General features: G+C 38.6%; 4 protein-coding genes across 10 annotated transcripts; 2 read left to right on the top strand and 2 right to left on the bottom strand.

Annotated features, from left to right (window-relative positions):
- Nucleotides 1-76: 76 nt before the first annotated feature.
- On the bottom strand, nt 77-10286 carry wbp1lb (WW domain binding protein 1-like b). 4 transcript variants are annotated; one of them, XM_077718649.1, is made up of 6 exons: nt 10130-10286; nt 9772-9869; nt 8255-8322; nt 3323-3425; nt 2281-2442; nt 77-1883 (listed from the first exon to the last, which is right to left on the bottom strand). In XM_077718649.1, the coding sequence occupies exons 3-6, from the start codon at nt 8285-8287 to the stop codon at nt 1111-1113; spliced, it is 1071 nt and encodes a 356-aa protein (XP_077574775.1). In that variant the 5' UTR covers nt 8288-8322; nt 9772-9869; nt 10130-10286; the 3' UTR covers nt 77-1110. The 4 variants fall into 4 exon arrangements, with proteins under 4 accessions (XP_077574775.1, XP_077574776.1, XP_077574774.1 ...); XM_077718650.1 differs by lacking the exon at nt 10130-10286 and having other exon boundaries at nt 9772-9927; XM_077718648.1 differs by lacking the exons at nt 9772-9869; nt 10130-10286 and adding an exon at nt 8618-8730.
- LOC144197919 (homeodomain-interacting protein kinase 3-like) lies at nt 8826-11459 on the top strand. Of its 4 annotated transcripts, none has more exons than XM_077718647.1 (3): nt 8826-9046; nt 9847-9876; nt 10180-11459. In XM_077718647.1, the coding sequence occupies exons 1-3, from the start codon at nt 8998-9000 to the stop codon at nt 11139-11141; spliced, it is 1041 nt and encodes a 346-aa protein (XP_077574773.1). In that variant the 5' UTR covers nt 8826-8997; the 3' UTR covers nt 11142-11459. The 4 variants fall into 4 exon arrangements, with proteins under 4 accessions (XP_077574773.1, XP_077574772.1, XP_077574771.1 ...); XM_077718646.1 differs by having other exon boundaries at nt 9847-10008; XM_077718645.1 differs by having other exon boundaries at nt 9847-10386; nt 10522-11459.
- poll (polymerase (DNA directed), lambda) lies at nt 11426-15691 on the bottom strand. Its single transcript, XM_077718643.1, has 9 exons — nt 15411-15691; nt 14606-14717; nt 14236-14530; nt 13897-14005; nt 13463-13783; nt 13146-13319; nt 12791-12919; nt 12196-12364; nt 11426-12125 (listed from the first exon to the last, which is right to left on the bottom strand). The coding sequence occupies exons 1-9, from the start codon at nt 15426-15428 to the stop codon at nt 11764-11766; spliced, it is 1689 nt and encodes a 562-aa protein (XP_077574769.1). The 5' UTR covers nt 15429-15691; the 3' UTR covers nt 11426-11763.
- On the top strand, nt 15499-18624 carry dpcd (deleted in primary ciliary dyskinesia homolog (mouse)). The gene is made up of 7 exons (XM_077718653.1): nt 15499-15692; nt 15873-16001; nt 16549-16629; nt 16710-16834; nt 16918-17051; nt 17420-17522; nt 17767-18624. The coding sequence occupies exons 2-7, from the start codon at nt 15938-15940 to the stop codon at nt 17869-17871; spliced, it is 612 nt and encodes a 203-aa protein (XP_077574779.1). The 5' UTR covers nt 15499-15692; nt 15873-15937; the 3' UTR covers nt 17872-18624.
- The last annotated feature ends 140 nt before the right edge of the window (nt 18625-18764 follow it).

Here is an 18764-nt window from a genome sequence, read left to right as displayed (position 1 = left end):
GGAATAGGCTCCAGCACCCCTTGCAGCCCTTGAGGATTTGCAGTATGGAAAATGAATGAATGAATTTATTACAGAAAACAGTGGGAAATGATATTTATTCCTCATGCTGATATGAATTGTCACCATCAAAATTCAAGGGTACTTTGCCGATTGTAGAAAAAAAAGTTAACCTGGAAGTCTGAATACTGTAGATGAAGACAGACGTGAGGATGGTAAATGTTAACATAACCAGATCAATGCTTTCATAGTGTTCTGCTGGTGAAGGTGATAATCTGGCAAAGTGAATCAAATCAGATTGTTATGCCGTATCAGTTGTCTGTGTAATCATATAATGCTAACATTCAGAGCTTATAAAAAAAGGCCATGTAGATTTTAACCAACAAGCGAATATGTTGCAGTTACACTCCTCACAGATTAACTAAGTGTTGCAATTTAAGACATAACTCTGAAAACAATAGTCTTTAAATGTTTCATTTATAAAAGATAAATACTATTACTCTTTGTGCAAAGTAGACTCAAACTTTTTTAATGCACTTATAGTGGTTGAAATCAAACAGAAAAAAACTCCAAAACAAGGCATTTTTTAAAGCATACATTTGTCACCCTTTTCCACAGTATATGCTTGTGTTATACAAGAACTAAATTACTGCCTCCCGAACAGACAACAGGTTTGAACGCACCTGGGGAATGGCATAAACCAATTTCTTGTGGTGGCTCCATTTGTTACAACGGTCCAGTCCTTGCTGGGTGTAATGTCAAAACCCAATTGCGAAGGGCTAACCAATGCCCTACCCGTTTAGAGTAATACATGTCCATCACTGAATCTATCAAGTGCATATATACCCATCGCTCATTTGCCGTCGCAATTGGGTAGTGACATATCATGAAGATACAACTACTGTGTGAGCTTTTCATACAGAAGAGATGCCTTCGATCACAGTCCGCCACCTCATGTTCCAGTGCATAGAACAGCTCTGTCATCAGTCTTTTTCTTTTCTTCTAAATGAACTTCTGAATCCTGCAAATAAATTGCCCCTGCACTCCACTTTGAAAGTCTTGAAACTTAAAACCCTTTCACAGAAAAAAAAAATCTTCCACATCAAATGTGTTTCAACTCAGTGGCTCAGCGATGGCATTGTAGTGTGCACCCTCTTGCTCACTGATGGTGTGAAGGAGAAGGCACACGGGAGAGTGCAGTGAGGCACTGCCTGGGGGGTGCGCCGTCTGCGACGATCCTGCTCCCACTCGCCTCTCCGACGCACCGAGCGTCTGCTCCTCTTCTCCGTTGTAGGAAGAACGTTGTACACAACTGTCACAGAATTCTCCAGCCTCCTCCTGATCATTTCCCTCACGGCCCAGGAGGATCTCAAGCTCACGCAACTCCTTACCTTCCGGACCACCCGCTCCACTACAACCGCTACTGCCACGTGTGCCACACACACACACTTCAATCCCAGAGTCGCCTGTAAATCGTCGCCTCCTACCGTTAGGGAGTCGATCTCTGTCATCTGAAAGGTCCTTCAAAAGAGGATCCTTGCAGTCGCTTTTTTCCTCAAGATTGAGTCTTTCGCTACTAATCCCTTCAGGCAAAAGCATCACGCCAGTCTCTGTGTTGGTCTGTGCAGGCTTGTTGTTAGCCTTTGGTATTAAATCTAAAGCAGGTGGTTGTGGCTCTGCTGGACTAGACCCATTGCACAGGCGATCCGTGTCCGGGGGTGCTGGTGATGGTTGAATGGCTGGACAGTGACCATCCTGCTGCTCAGTGTGAGGCTGCGAGACAGCTGAGGAAGGTCCTGAGTGTAAGACACTGTAGGGTGGAGGGGGTGTTGACGGCCGGTTGACAACTTCTTCATAATCTGGCAGGAGGTAGCTTGGTAGAAACCCTGGAGAAGTGGATGAGGATAAAAGACTCACTACAAGAAATAATAGCTAATATTTAGAAAAGCTTTCCCAACATAGTGTATCATTGCAAGTAATACCACATGCCTCAGTAAGGGAATACAAACTCAAACAACCCTCGATATTGACTGAAAGTCAGTGTGGAGGCGGGGCAAAAAGAGCCAACTCGGGAGAAGGAAGGTATGAAAATGTCAAACAAAATTAAATTTAGTGTTAGGTTCATGAACTTATTTTTTAGTGTCTGCATCGTAATCCAAGTTCATTTAAATCCGTTTGTTATGTTTTGAGTGCTTTGCCGTGCAAAAAGCCTCAACAAGGTTGAGGTCAAAATTTTAACAGAAGTTGGGATGTATAGGCAATAGAATTACTAAAAAGTCTTACTGAAGTAGAAGGGCACTGAGGGATAGTTGTGTGCTTCACGATATGCAATGAGGTTGATCTCGTGCTGTCGCTGCTGTTGCTGCAGTCTGTGTTTCGTACGCCGATGATGACACACACAGCAGCAGCTCAAAATGAAGATGATAGCCCAGACCAACCAAAACCCTAAGTAGAGCACAATCCACATATATATCATGTATAAAACAGGTTTGACAGCAATGAAGGACCCGTGTTGCCTTATCACCTGACTTTTTCTATTTTGTTTAGGGTAGTTTGGCAAGTACTGACAAAAAACCTAAGTCTGAATCCTGAAGGTATAAAATTCAAATTTTATCAAAACATTTCTAAAAAAAAAAAAAAAAAAAGGTGACTCTTCAATTGCGTCAAACTGTTGAATCTGTAACTGCATGCTTTGAGAAGAGTCTGGGTTAAAAAAAATAATAATAGTAATATCCATTTATTTTTGAGAAACATATTTACAAATTACAACAATTTCCCAGAATGTGCCATATTCACATAAGGGGGAGATTTTACACTTTCAAAAATGGCTGGCTTTGTTGCCTGACTCTAAAAGATTGAATTCTTATGTATTGGTAATAGAAATCAACTCTAGAGATGGTTTACCATTATAGAAATCAAATCTAGGGATGTTTTACCATTAAAGAAATAAAATCTAGAGATGGTTTACCATTATAGAAATCAAATCTAGAGATGTTTTACCATTAAAGAAATACAAATCTAGAGATGGTTTACCTTTATATCTAACAGAAAATTCTGCCACCCGCACAGTCAGCTTTAGGAAGCAAGGAAAATTGAATTTTGAACATCAAAAATGAAGTTATTCTCTTAAGCAACATACTAATCATCATTCTAAGTGCACCATTAAGTTCATTGCATCACAACAATATGAGACACAGAAAGAGTTGATTTTGTAGATTACTTATCTTGAAATTTAGCTGAATTGCAAGAATAGCAAAATGACACATAATCAAAAACTGTACATCAGTGTTTTAACAGTGGGAGTTACAAGTAGCAGAGGACTTACACCAGAGCTCATAATAGTAACTGCAACACTGAGATTCTCCACAGCAGTGACCTGCCTCACACATGTAGCTCTGGTTGTTTACACCTTCACAAAGGAGCAGGTTCTGAAAGATAATTAGAAGAGGAATGGATTTAACCTAAAATCACCTTGGAGGTTTTTAAACACACAATTGACCAGTAATAACATGGCTTGAAAGATATCATATAGGGGCAGTTATAGTCTTTTCTTAAGTTAGAAACTACTCTTAGGTGGTTAACTTTGGATTGGACATTTACCTTATATTCATCAGACTATTGCACACGAAACCAGCTCTCAAACAAACCAGGTTGCCTCTTTCCCGTTCTTGTCTGACACACGTACCCACCCCCACCATGACAGACACACACTCACATACGTCTTGGCCCAGCAAGGCTCGCTCTACGGAAATTTCCAAGCAAGAGCTTTGAGGTCAGTCACACAAATCCACTTGATCAGCACTAACTCAACTGCTGACATAAAGTCCACACCCAGAAACTCACAAACATGATAGTCATTATCTCTCACCAATTATTTTCATCTCTTTTTAATGTATTTGAAAGATTCCAAAATGACGGCAGAAATATATTGAATTGACACGATAACAATAAGGCACGATTTCCCAGCATGATGTCTCAGATAACTCCATCTGTTTTCACTGATCTGCTGTTATTCCCTAACATGTGCTTGTAACTAGGCCACCTGGGTCTTTTTGCTACCTGATACATAACCATTCTGTTTGTTTGGGTCTCTAGCTTTTCTTCTGCTGTAGTGATAGGGTTGAGAAAACAGTCTTTTTATTCAATAACATGCCCTGCTCGACAACACAAGGTTAAAGAAAATAATTCTAATTAAGAGAATACAACGCTCTTTCCTTAAGCCTGGTATACTCTAAACCAGTGTTTCCCAATCCCTGTGCCGTGGCACACTGTTGTACCGTGAGCAATGGTCAGGAGGGCCACAGGAACGGACAACACCCAAGGCGGAAAATAAATAAATCGACCCAAGCATAATTGCAATTATCTATTATTATTATAACAAGTTTTCTCATTTCAAGTAGGAGGGCGAGATTGAAAACATTAATATTTAATTCTCTAAGGAACCGGCACCAGGTGGCTTGTGGACCGGTACAGGTCCCCGGCCCGGCGGTTGGGGACCTCTGATATAGGAGGCATACTTGTTGTAGTTGCTCAAGAAAGGTTTGGAAATACTACTTGAAATAATTTTTGCTGCTCTCAAATGCAAAATTGCATTTGTAGAAGAAAGTAAAAATGCATTTTTTCAAATGAAAATTCTGGGATGAGACTGAAAACCGAAAATAATGCCAACCAGAACCAAGATTGGAAAAAACATTCAATGTTTTTAATGAATCTTTCTTTGACAGGATCCAGCAACAAGAGCTTTTGGCTGCTACCCGAAGTTACATTGTGGAGCAGTACCCAACTTTGGGCCAATTCCTACAAAGTAAAACATCGCCAACAGGCCACTGAATTTTCTAAAAGGCAGCTACTACCCCGGCCACCACAAAGACTGCCTCTCTTGGTCTGGGGAAGGCATTGATTTGATTAAAAGCTGTGGGTCTTCTCAGGAGACAGGCTGGATTTTTCATGATTCTGAAGCTTCATTGTATATACTCAGCTGTTTTCCTAGTAATTCAAATCTGGCAGACTTGTTAACAATACTCTTGTCTGTTGGGATTCTAAAACTGAAATATCAAACTTTCAATTTTAAATTGTGGTATTCCAAATAGTTGGATCAACAGTGAACATTGATAAGAACTTATCACTTATCATGGTCCAAAAGTGGGCAACATCATCCTAGTTTAACATTTTTTTAATCAACGACATTGACAATTGAGTGAAGCAACAACCATTCAAAACAAGGGTTTTCAAGTCTGTACAGTATTCTATTCTACCTGACAGCACTTTTACATGACATTCACGGAGAAGTAGATATTCTGGTTCTGGAATTTTTGACTACATGACAGAGTAGATCTACGAAGAATTAATCATCATGTCTATTTTATCATTTCTGTTATGACTGATTATGGTGGTGACGATATACTGATGAAGTAAAGAGGATAAGTGCACTGCTAAGTCATCAACATACGCTAATTCACAGAAGTTTCAAATTTGAAAGAAAAAAGACGTAATGGTAATTGTGTTAATTGTGGCTAAACTGTTTTAAATTGTGATTATAATTTTTGTCATATCGCCCAGGCTTACAAACTGTCTTCAACTCCCACTACTACGGGGTCAAGAGCCTCTCAGCCTCCCACCTCTGGAACACTCTACCATTAGTAACTGGAACTCTTTCATCAGACATATCACTAAAAAGACAACTTTTACTTCATATTTTTACTTGCAGACTACTTGGCAGTTTTCCTTTTGTAGGCTGTTTGCTAATAGTTCATTTCATAATGTTTCTTGCAATAGAAGGTGACCTTGAGTGACATGAAACGCTCCAGAAATTATTTTTTATATATCAATTGTGCTTTTCTCTGTAAAGCCCTTTACTGCCTTACTGTTGAATGGATACTGTACATTGTAAACACTAACGTAACTGCCTTTGTGTTAGTCAAGATGTGGCCTATGTAACATACTTTAAAATGTCAATGTTTCATTCTGTTGAAGGATGACAACATTCAAGCATTAATGCATTATAAAAGAATTAAGAACTTGAGGCGTTTGTAATTTTCTTTGTGGTATGGGGTCCTCTTTAATTAAGAGCTGCATTTAAAAGGGAGATCAATGAAACTAAATGCTGAACATGACAACAGAGGTTCTATTAAACTGCAAAAAAACACGTCGAAGCTCAAACCCCGAGTTTATACAACTATATTTTGGCAAAAAACTACTAAAGCAAGGCCCCGAGTCCTTGTTTTCTAACTTTAGCTATGCTAGGTTTAGTTAGCAGACAAGCACACACATTCATACATGACGTTGTTGACGGGACGTGATGCTCTCTTGAGCGCTAAAGGGTAACATATGTGGGCTATTGCCACGTATTTTACACGACCACCATTATCGCATTATTTTTTAACAAACCACTCAACGTGTGATAAGTTAGCCAGGTTGAGCTAGCTAAGAGCCGCATCCAAGAAAGGCTAACTTACAACAGCTTACCGTATCTACAGTGGAAGCTGTAGGGGTGGCAGAGGCAACATTGTGCAAAAACAATCCCATTTTGACAGCCAAAGTGAATTTCATTCCTCCCCTCCAAAAAATTGCAACGAATAGGGCAAAAAAATGGAACCGATGTGGTTCAAAAACTTCATCTGATCCGCCACGATTACTTCTCAGGCAGGGCAGGCACTGTTGCGTTTCGAGGCCGCTGCGAGTGCCGCCTTCCCCGGCATTGTGGAACTTCACAGGGAGGCACGGAAGTAAAGGCTGGGAGCAACTGGTGGCTGTCTGATGGCCGCGAGCCTTCCAGTTTACACTGACTGTTTCTCCGGCATGTGGTCTCGGCTTGCGTCGGCTCCGCAGGGGTGTGGCGTGAACACCTCGACCCGATCCATGTGAGCAACGTGAACTATGTACCGTACATCTGCGTGAACGACGGCACTGGTTAAGCGGACTGAGCTGTCATTGGATAATTTTCTGGAAACTAGCCTATCAGTACATCGTACAGGTTTCCCTTGTCAACACATGCCATCCACAGAAACAAAATATATCTCATCTCATCTAATCTCCATTTCTGAACCGCTTTATCCTCACCAAGGTCGCAGGGGGTGCTGGAGCCTACTTACAGCCAGAGGACACCCTGAATTGGTAGCCAGCCAATCGCAGGGCACCAGGAGACAAACAACTATTCACCCTCATACCTAGGGGCAATTTAGTATCCAATCACCCTTCCATGTATATCTCTGGAATGTGGGAGGAAACCGGAGCACCCGGAGAAAACTTACACAAGCCCGAGGGGTACATGCAAAGTCTACACAGGTGGCCCGACCTGGACTTGAACCCAGGGACTCCACTGTGAGGCCGACGCGCTAGCCACTCACCCGCCGGAGCGCCCAACAAAATAGATATATATCTATATTTAAACATCATGTAATTACCATTGCTCATCCTTAATGTCATTTATTCAAAGTCCCGACAATAAAATCTCCAGTATTATACGTTGAACAGGGGGTGTCAGTAAGTTCTGAAGACAGGGGAGGCTATTCATTATATTTTTAATATTTACAACGTTAATCCACTGACACTCAACCTTTTTTTTTAAAAGAATTGAACACATAGGCCTATTATGGTAAAAAACACAAAATTCCCAGTGTGAATGTATTAAGAGACTCAGAAATCAAGAATTAATAATTAACACAGGAAGTGTATCAACAAAAACCCATGTTATAAAATTAACAATTTTATACCATCTCATGTTTGCCAAAGATAAATAAAGCCCTTTTCCAGTTCTTCCAACCACTACTGACAGAACTATCTTGTTTGACATTCTTGACAAACACCACATACGGAAAGCAGAACGCTGCATTCTGGTTGAATGAATATTTCAATCACTTGTGCTTTTTGAACCAAGTGTGGTGCACCAACACCATTTGGAGGGTACAAATTCAACTTTACTGGTCTAGTTTATTTTCCACCTAACCATGAGCGGGAGCTAATATATACTAGCAGTGAAGAACACTCGTTTTTCTCGCATATAAACCGTATTTGAAACAAAACAAAAAAAGTGTGATGCTTTTTCTTAAGATTTTCCCTTCAAAGTAACACATTTGTACTTCCTATTAGAACCAAGTATATGGAGGTGAAAATTGTGGCTTATATGCGAGAAATTGTAAAATTCAACAATTTTAAGGCAATATTTAGGGTGTGGCTTAAGTGCGGGGGTGGCTTATATGCGAGAAAAATGGTACTTTTCTGAAAAACGTTCATTTATCTATTTAGCTGTGTTTCTAACCTGGATTTGAGCCATTGTGTGTGGAATTATCATGTCTTCATGCTTGTGTCATCTCTCTGTTCTGCCTCCTACAGTGAAAGTAAAATCAACATTAGGTTCAGACAAGACTGAAAATAACCCTAAAGAGAAAACCCTCCAAAAATGGCAATATAATTTCCAAAATATTCTGTATTTTAGAAGGAATATAGAGTATTTTCACAACTTAAAGGGGGTGTCTTGTTGTCGCGAGTGGTTAGATGTTTTTGAAGAAAATAGATAGATATGTATAAAGATACATACAAATACATTTAACAGTTACAGTTACATAAGCATTCTAGATACATAAAAAACCGAAACAGATGAACCTATTACAGTATTCCTCACCAACGATGATATATGGATGAATGAGGCGAGTTTTGTTTTTTGTTGTTGGAGTGTATCCTTGTGCCAAATGTTTAGAGTAGAAAATCCATGGTTAGGTTTCTAAGCATGCGGCCACGCCCCCTTTCTGACCTCGTAATGCGTCATATAGAGCTTCAATCGTGAAATGGGTGGACGTCAATTAAAACGGAATTCTCCCTCGGGTTTTTATTTATTTATTCGGCGCTCATTATAACAAACTAACCCGACTATGAAAACGGCTCACTATAATGCCAAAGTTAAACGAACGTACTCATACATTTGGAGCTGATCTGCCAGGATCTCATTAAAAGTCCTCTAACCAAACTTAAAGTTTAATTTTATTTTCGTAGTTAAATGGAACGATGTCATTGCGGATACGTTCTATAACTTCGAGTGCATCATATGACTCAGGTAAGAGTGACATATAGACTATTATGTGCATATAAAGCACTTAATACACTGGACAATCGTGTCCAAATACCTCCAATACGTCCAACCCTAATGCAAATTGCAATTTTTATGGGTGTTTTGTCTTAATGATGGATTCCCTTTCAACCAGCTTACTCCATAAAATAATGTAATGCTTTGGTGTTAATTATATAAAAAAGACCCAGTAATTGAATGAAACGATTTATAGTTGAGTGAAAGTGATGAACAGACTGCTGAATAAAGTCTGCATGCTCTGAGTATGTTTTTTTTTTTGTTGAGGGAATAAAAGCGAAATCACAGTATATACCATTGACGTTGGCTTTTTATAACCTTATGTGTAAGATTCATGAACAACACAATGATTCTACTTTGGAAAAGATCATCTCCCCTCGTTTTCTTAATCGCTTTATCCTCATCCTCGACTGGGATAGGCTCCAGCACCCCTCGCAACCCCAATGAAGATAAAGCGGTTCAGAAAACGAGAGGAGAATGTCTGAGCATCTCAGTATTAAACATGGTTAGTTAGCATACAAACCTCAAACAGATGCATGTCTCAACTTTGGCCTTCCTATTGGCCTTAACATTGTTCCGCCTTGAGAATGTTCTCTATACAAGATTAGTTGAAAATCAAATTGTGCCTATGGGTGTGAATGCTCCCTTGTTTGTGTGCTGTGCAATTGACTGGCAAACAGTTGAGATATGCATACCCAATGCCGACTCTTTGATATATTTCTTTGCTGAAGGCCTGTGACAGTATTTTCTCTGCATGTCTCTCTCTTCAGTGCCAAAGATAACATGTGACATCCTGAAAGGTCAGATATTAAACAGCGGTTCCTCGTTGTACACTATCCTGGATTTTGTGGGTGAAGGTCGTTTTGGAAAAGTGGCCAAATGCCAAAAAAAATCCTCTATGGACACAGTAGCAATAAAGATCATCAGAAAAGGTACTGCTTTTATGAGAGAAACTGAGAAAGAACTAACTATGTTGAACATGGTCAGTACCTTGAATCCAGACCACGCCAATATTATTAAGTTCTTTGAGAGGTTTGAATACATGGGACATACCTGTCTGGTTTTCGAGATGCTCGACTGTCATCTGTTTGACTTGCTCACAGGACGAGAGTGGGAGCCAATGCCTCTGAGTGAAATCCGCTCAGTTGCCGAGCAGCTGCTGGTAGCCTTGGATGCTCTCAAGCCTCTTGGCATTCTACACACAGATATCAAACCAGACAACGTCATGTGCGTCAACAAGCAAGTCAGTCCCCTTAGAGTCAAATTAATCGACTTTGGCTTGGCCCTTGTAGTCTCCAGCGTCCATCCAGGTATGAAAATACAACCTAAAGGTTACAGATCTCCAGAAGCTGCCCTTGGTCTTCCCTTCACTGAGGCTGTAGACGTTTGGAGCGTCGGTTGCATCCTGGCGTTCCTCTACATTGCTGACAACCTCTTTCCTGTAGACTGCGAATACCAGATGATGAAGTGCATGGTGGATGTTCTTGGCCAGCCAGAAGACCGGATTCTCTGCTGTGGGAAATATACTAAGCGCTTCTTCACTAAGGAGGGAGACAATGAAGGTTTACACTACAGACTGAAGACACCAGAGGAGTACGAAGCTGCCAACCAAGTTACTTTTCTTGAATGGAGCGGTATCGTTGAAACTCCCAGCTCACTGGATGACCTTATCAACTTTTATCCCGTCCAAGAGGTGGGGGAGTTGGAAGATCGAAGGGAATTTGTCGACCTGATGAAATTATTGCTGGACCTTGATGGTGAACATAGGATCTCCCCCCAGCAGGCTTTGCTGCACCCATTTATTACAATGGCTCACCTGAACAAAGACCTTGACTACGAACACAGGGATTATTTGCACACTGCTCGAAGCAAGATGAGCAATGTGCAAGAGGAAGACTGTAAAGATAAAGATTCAGAGAAGCTGTGTTGTGAAAGGGAGAGGGTTATTGATACAGCACAATCTACCACATTGGGCTCTTCAAGGACAATATTGAAGAGATTTAACAGATTCTGTGGCAGTATTACCTCATTATTTTCACGTTTTCGACACCCAGCGGATGACTGAATTGTGAATCCACCTTAGATATTTTTCATTAATATCTATTTTTGGTTAGTCCAATAATCATTTTTTTAAACACACACTCACATATTTAAATAATGGACGACATGTAGTAATGTAGTACACATGAACATATAATTTAGCTAAAGCAAATTTAATTATCCCATTTTATTAAAGGCTTTTAAAGTTCTTCATATGAAACACATTTATTTTTTAAAATGTCTTTTCTGCAACATTCACACAATGAAACAATTTTCTGATACCTATAGTACAGAAAATTGAAAACTATGTTCATTGTTGAATACATTTTATTAGTGAAATTCACCATGATTAGTTGTTTCATTTCATGTGGCAGAAAGATTTTCCTATAAAGTTAAGATATTATGTGCATAGTAAAGGAAAAAATATATATTTGATCTACATATTTATTTTCCGTAAGTATTGAACTTGTGAACCAAGTACTTAGTTGTGCATTATTTTTGCCACATAGCATATTTAATTCATTAAATATTTCAGCAGTGAGGGTCCCTTTGAGGTGAATGATAAAATCAACATGTTAAAAGTCAGTCAGCTTTGGAGTTAAACTGAGCTGAATTTTAAAAAGAAAAAGCAGAGCAATAGCAAAGAATCACCAGTCCCTTTCACAAGGCTCTCTGTATGGTATACCCAAAAGTTTAAAAACATCACTCTCTTTGGGTGTAGGTAGGGGTGTACCAGAATACACCTTGGCGCTACCTTGACGCACGACACTTTGATTAAGCGAATGTTCTGACAAGCTCATGTTCTTGGTCTTTGCCAGGGCCCTCATGGAGCGGTTGAAGTGTGCAGAACCAGTAAAATACGTGAGAGCACAGGCAAACTCATTATAGGGAACCACAATTATATCCAATCTGCGATGAAGTTGGTCTGGCCCTGGGAGGCGGCACACGCCCATGTATTTCTTCTGCTCTCCATTTTCCTCGTGGCTCACAAGGTCGTCTGTTAAAAAGCCTTGGGAAAAAAAAACATTGGCAACAATTAAAACAGACTTAATTAAATATCTAAAGATAACAGATCTTACCAGTGTCATGAAGACTCTGGAGCACTTTGCTGAATACACCTTTGTGGGACTTTCCATTAGGGTGTGAAATAAGCACATCAACATCTCCACATGAGCTTTTTCCTCTGCGATATGAGCCACATGCTATTGCCACCAGGCCCGGATCAATTGCTTGGACAGCATGCTTCACCTGCACATCATTAGAAATACAATGAGTCCAATAAATATTTGAACACCCTGCTATATGATATTGCAAGTACTACTCCCATTTAGAAATCATGGCCAAATCTGAAAATTTCATCATGGTGCATGTCTACTGTGAGAGGAAAAATCTAAAAAGAAAACTCAAGAAATCGCAATTTATAATTTAGTAATTATTATTTATCTCTACTATATAGTATTGATTTTCTATGTGTCTGCTTGTTTGTTGTTGCGTCCATAGACTCAGCGAGTGGTGTGACTTGGCGCTCAAGGTCTACAAAAACTTTGGTTTTTGTAAAGTAAATTAACCAATCTGCTGTGATAAAACAAACAAATCTGCAATCATTGCATTAACCATCAGGGTTCAGCATTCGCTTTATAGATATCTGGCGCCATCTAGGTACTATATACTTACCACTTTCTCAATGGCTGCAGCTTCTTCCCTGGGCATTCTGTCAAGAAAGTCATTGTAGTGCTTGAGTCCTATTTTCTGAGTGTTGGTCAAGTTGGCTTTTGTTCGGATGTCCTCCAATGTGCGGAATCCCTGATGAATAAAAAAAACATTGAAATACAGCACTGATTCTTCCAAAACTGGTACATAAAAGGGATTTTATGTTTTTTATGCGTGAAATCCAGTTGACGTTAAAGCGGCCTGCGAACAAACCCAAGTCTGAAACCCTTGCTTTACAGAGACATTCCTGTCTTAAATAATAATGCCTTTCTTTACGGAAAGTGCATGCATGTGTGTTTCTTGAGAGTGGCTGTTTTACCTGTTGGTACCAAAGGTGTGCTGTTTTGGTTCCTGCACCCCATATATTAGTGAAAAGCTCCAATATTGGCACGGCTTCTCCAATGTGATCAAGCTTGCGCAGATGGCCACTTTCCATGATTTCATCAATTTTGTCTGCCATGCGTTTGCCAATTCCCGGGATAAGGCATGCCTCCTGAAACAGGAGAGAGAAAAGGAAGGAATCAACACCTCAATTGGGGAGAGATGCATTACAATAAACAGTAAGCAGAACACACTGCTTCTTAAGAAAAAAAAAATATATATATATATGCATCTCTTCCATTGGCATTACATTACCTGATATGATGTAACAGGCTTGTGATAGCTCTTCAACGCATTGACGGCTTTGGAATAGCCCAATGCTCTCCACTTGTCTCCCTGATGTGTGTAAGCCTTGGCTAGTACTTCAAGCTTGTCAGTGATATGTTGGTTGAAGTTATTACTTTTGCACCGAGAAGATTGTGCGCAGACCCACTTCCCTGGCACCCTCACTGTGTCCTGACCAGGATCAAAGCTGCATCCAGGGACATCTTCTTTGGGCTGCTGACCTGTCATGAGAGCTTCAATGTGATCCTGAGAGATTGTGTCTTCTTCTTGCACATCTTTGTCTAATATATTCTGAAAAATAAAAGATGGACACAAAAGGGAGTCAGTCTTCATGACAATTACCACAGTAACTTGCAGAAATGTGTACTTGATATGACTTTTCTACTAATGTACTAGCCGCTGACCATGTCGATTGTCTCTCTTTGCTCGCTTTGCCCACACTCTGGCTTTACGGTCATTTCAGGGGTGGGTTTTTCATTTGTTGAATCATTTTCTTTTTGAGGTTCTGAACAACTAAGAAGAGAAGATATAAAAAGACTGAAGATAACAGCACAAAATAATGTAAAAAAATATGTAATATACAGTAATACCTCAACATACGAACTATTTGAGATACGAGTAAAATAGTCATACGAGCTCAGTCCCGAAACGCATTAGGCTTGTATCTCGAGGTACCACTGATTTTGTAAATGAAAAGCTCTATTCAGTTTTAACCATGGCAGACAAGTAATGACAGGCATTACCTCTCAGGTAAAAGACTGTAGCTTGATTCATCCAATAGTTGTTTCTCACGAATACATGAGCTTAACCAACTGCATTTCACCAGATGGACTCCAGAAGGCATTGTATCCACCTTGATAAGACGCAAAGCCCTGTCACACTCCATGTTTTCATTGACAACGACATGAGTGACACCAGCACAAAAAGACGTCTTTGTCTGGCCTCCATTCTGCTGAATTTGTGTTTGGAAGATTTCACATCTTGCGTTTCCTATTCCGGCGGGCAAAATGTACACTGAGATACCATTAAAAGTATTTCCTGTAAATGGAAACAAATAGATTAAAAATAAATCGCGCTGCATGATCTGATATAAACAACAACCGAAAAACTCACCTGTGACTTCCAAATCATCAGATTTTTTCTTTATAGGAGGTGAATTATTTTCTTGACAAACCCGGGCCCTTTTAACTTTGGGGAAAGCTTTCATAATTCCATGTTTCATTTTCTGGGTGAAAAGGGATGAGTCAGAGCTCCGCCAAATGAAGATTAATTACAAGTCCGGATGTGATCTAATGGAATATCAGAAAATTATTTAAAATATTGATATTTCAGGTTACCTGTTGTTGGAAATATGCGATATTTCTACAAATATTGGGCAGTAATCAAAACTATTGAACAATATAACATTTTTTACACAATTGAAAAAAATCATGGTATATATCCGATACGTATGTAGTTTTGGTACACCATCTGAACAGACATCAATCATGTTCTAATGTCCTTTATTCATTTGCTAGTTTATGTACTAAGAATAATAATCATATATATATGTATATATATACACACATACATATATATGTGTATATATCTATATCTAAATCTCTCTATTAATATAGTATGTATATATTATATACATATATTTACACATTGGTGGCTAAATAAAGGTTTATTCGGGAAGACGGCAATTCAAAACGTCTGCAAAAACATTTGAATGCAAAATGTGAATGAGAATATCTGAAGAATTATGAACGGGGAATATTTTTTTTTGCTGTAAAACGTCTCACTTTATCTTTTTAAAATGTTTGAATCCAACGTTGTGCAGCTAAATTTAGCTTCTGGTACATATGGTAACAATTGAATACACAATGAACATGAATATCAAGCACTTTAAAAATTGTTTTCAATGTTTTGTACTTACCTCCATCAAAAGAACCATTCACATAAAAAAAAAAACATAAACAAAACGAAAGCAAACACTTCCGGATTATTTTTCCCAACATGCAATGCATTTGGTTTCCCCATTTTTTACAACTGTAATCGAAGAAGCATAGCATTTATTTATTATAACTAGATTTATTTTTAATGTTCAATTTAAAGATGTATTTATGTGGATATGAAATAAACCTAAAACAAAACACTTTCGGTTTACTTTAGCCACTCGATTCTGCCCATAGGAGAACTAGAGCTCTTTTAACCCACTGCAATATATGTATATCCGGGTGTGTAACATTTTGATGATGTTATATGAGTGGTGTGAAACAAAACTAAACAAGACATATGGATTCTTTCAAATAAATATTCAGTATTTTTAATCTTATTTTATTATTGATATGTTTTTTGCTTGTCTTGTTTTAATACAAACGGATCTGATTCGGTCGCTTTTACTTTGCCGTGAGTTGCCGTGGTGACTGTTTTATTCCGGAAGTTTCTCTGCACAACACAAACATGGCTGTGCAAAACTGGATCGATAATCTAAAATCGTCCACAAAAACTGCTTTGATTCACGATGGTGAGTTCAAAAAGGTGAAGAAATTTTGCTCAAAATGATTGTTGTGTACTATAAATATTTTACTTTCATTTTTCATTACGTTAATGTTTATGAATGTATACTTGCGATAACTAAAATGCAACTTCAAAATTACTAGAAAATAAATCACACGTTATCGCTCTGATAATACTTTAAAAAATTAAGTAATAATAACCAGTTCAGAAGGGTTACATAATGAGGCAGGATATTTCAGATTATTACACATATTACTGGGTATCACTAAGTCGATAAGGAGTTACTTGATTTTCAATCTTTTTATCCAAATGTAAATAATGTTAATGACAGGCAAGAAACAATTGCTTAGTTCTTGCAGACTAGTTTAGCCATGAGTGTAAATTTGGTCGTGTTTTTTTAATGTACTGCCCAAATTGCTTGCAGGTTCAGTCCAAAATTGAGCGTAATTCTACAACAACATTGTCATCTAGAATAGCGGTACCCAACCCCTGGTCCTAAATAAATATGCCTGTTTTCTTCCAAATTTCCCTCTTCGGTCATTCCGAAACATAAGCGAGAAGGAAGATCCACTACCTCTTTGCAGATGGAAAAGAAATGGCGGAAGAGTATGACTTGAGAACAGATGAGCTTATTGGTAAGCATTCGACCTGCCACTAATTTGTGTTCATAAGATGATATATAAGTCTATTTTGTGGATTATTTGTTGGTTTGCAGTGCGGAAGTGGCGGCACAAAAACACGCTAGGAGCTCAGGGTCAATGGGAGGTGGAAGTTGGGGAGCCACTTGTCTGTCCTGTCACCTCGACGGAAGCTGAGATGTTAAAAGAGAGTTGCTCAAATGTATGCATTTTTTTCTCTTTGCTGTCTTTATTCATCAGCATGCCCTGGTAGACTTTAAGGAGATTTCCATTTTATTTCCACAGCCTGTGTTTATGCGTAAAGATACAAAAAGCAGCTTTCAATGGAGGATCCGGAACCTTCCCTACTCCAAAGATGTATTTAATGTTTCAGTGCAGCCTCCTGAAAGATTAATTGTCATCAAAACTTCCAACAAAAAGTAACTATGCTTGAATACTCTCTCTCTCTCAGGACTATTCATTGTAATGCTAAGATTATTCCTCTAGATGGCACTGTTCTCTTTACATTGTTCTTTCCCAGTTTTTCTCCAACCTTTATTGAGGAAAGGCATGCTATACTTTAAAAAAATATCCGTCAAAACATAACCAAATTAAAAAACGTTATAAATGATAGATGCATCAATCACTAAAGTATATACGTTTTGCTATCAAATGTGAAAACATCTTTTTTTGGCTATGTTGCCAGCGTAGGTATCTAAACAAACATCAAATATGTTAGTTTTACAAACAATTAGGAACAATAATACTTCAAATCATACATAATGTTTTATTCTCTGTGCATTACCAGGTATTATAAGAAGTTTGGAATTCCTGATTTGGATCGTATGCAACTTCCACTGGACAACTCTGCCTTAAACTTCACCCACGCAAACAACACCTTAATAGTCAGTGTAAGTGGACAACAGAAATCTTGACGCAAACCTACTTTAAATTACTTAGTAATCAGTTTGCTTTAAATTAGACCGCTCTCGTACTTTTTCATTGAAAGTTACATGTCTGTAACACACATTCTGTAAGATTTTTTCTACTCCTTACATCGTGTCATCTTTTAAAAATTAGAGGCAATATAAGTAAAACTATATGGAGCTCAAAATGATATTAATGGCGCTTTCTTTTGTATTCACTCTTTTACAGTACAAGAAACCCAAAGACATTTTATCCTTCGAGCAAGAGCTGATGAAAGAATTGAAGAAGTTGAAGGGGACAAGTGAAGGGGACATTGATTGCAAAACTCAATAATTTCCAATGAATGACGAAAATGCTCAATTTTGAAGAGCATTAAATTAACATATCGTCTGACATGTTCTTCATAGTACTGATCTTTTACAATTCATGTATTTTTCTTTAAAACTTATCAAAAATGTTCCCAATGTTTAAGTTAGTCATTACAGATATGACTTCATGGCACATGCTTTCTGCCTCTGTCAAAGCCAAATCACTGTAGTCTTGATGAGAGTCAGCCAACCTACCCAAGCTCCTTTCATTGATGTCCTTGTAAAGCACTCAAAACAGACAATGACCCATCCCTGTTCGTTCCGGGGTCACAGTTACGAGCACGTCCCATTTGTGTTAACTGAATACCTTCATGTTCCTTGCATGTCGTGGGCCACCCTGAAAGCCATTAGTGAACTTTTGCTGATTGAGCTGGAAAGAACACGTATGACTGTTTGCTTTTTAATTTTACTCTCAAAGCCCTACATTTGATTTTGGTCCTGCAATCATCATTATCGCCAGAAATTTGTGTCAAGTACAAAATAATGGATGTAATTATACTAAAAATTGATATCGTTTCAAATATTTTGTCAACAATTAATATTCTCCCGAGAAATTATAGCGTGAATCTGATGACAAGCCTTTAATATGCAGAAAGCATATTTTTGATTATGCAGTAAGCTTTTTGATGTTATTTATTCAGCCATTCATCTTCATGAATATGGAAATACTTTACCCATTGCCACAAATGCTTTGAAATTAAAGCAGAACATAACATTATTAAGTCATCATGATCTTCTCTGCACGGCAAATTTATCCTTGTTGTTTTTGTGGCCTTTCGTGCAAACAGTATGGGTTTTATTGCTCATCATTGCAGAACACTAACTACTCATTTGAGTGACCTCCTAAAGTGACCCTTT

This window comes from Stigmatopora nigra, chromosome 6 (genome assembly GCF_051989575.1).
Source record: "Stigmatopora nigra isolate UIUO_SnigA chromosome 6, RoL_Snig_1.1, whole genome shotgun sequence".
NCBI classification, from domain to species: domain Eukaryota; kingdom Metazoa; phylum Chordata; class Actinopteri; order Syngnathiformes; family Syngnathidae; genus Stigmatopora; species Stigmatopora nigra.
The sequence above is the reverse complement of the archived record's forward strand: the minus strand, read 5'-3'. Positions and strand labels throughout refer to the sequence as shown.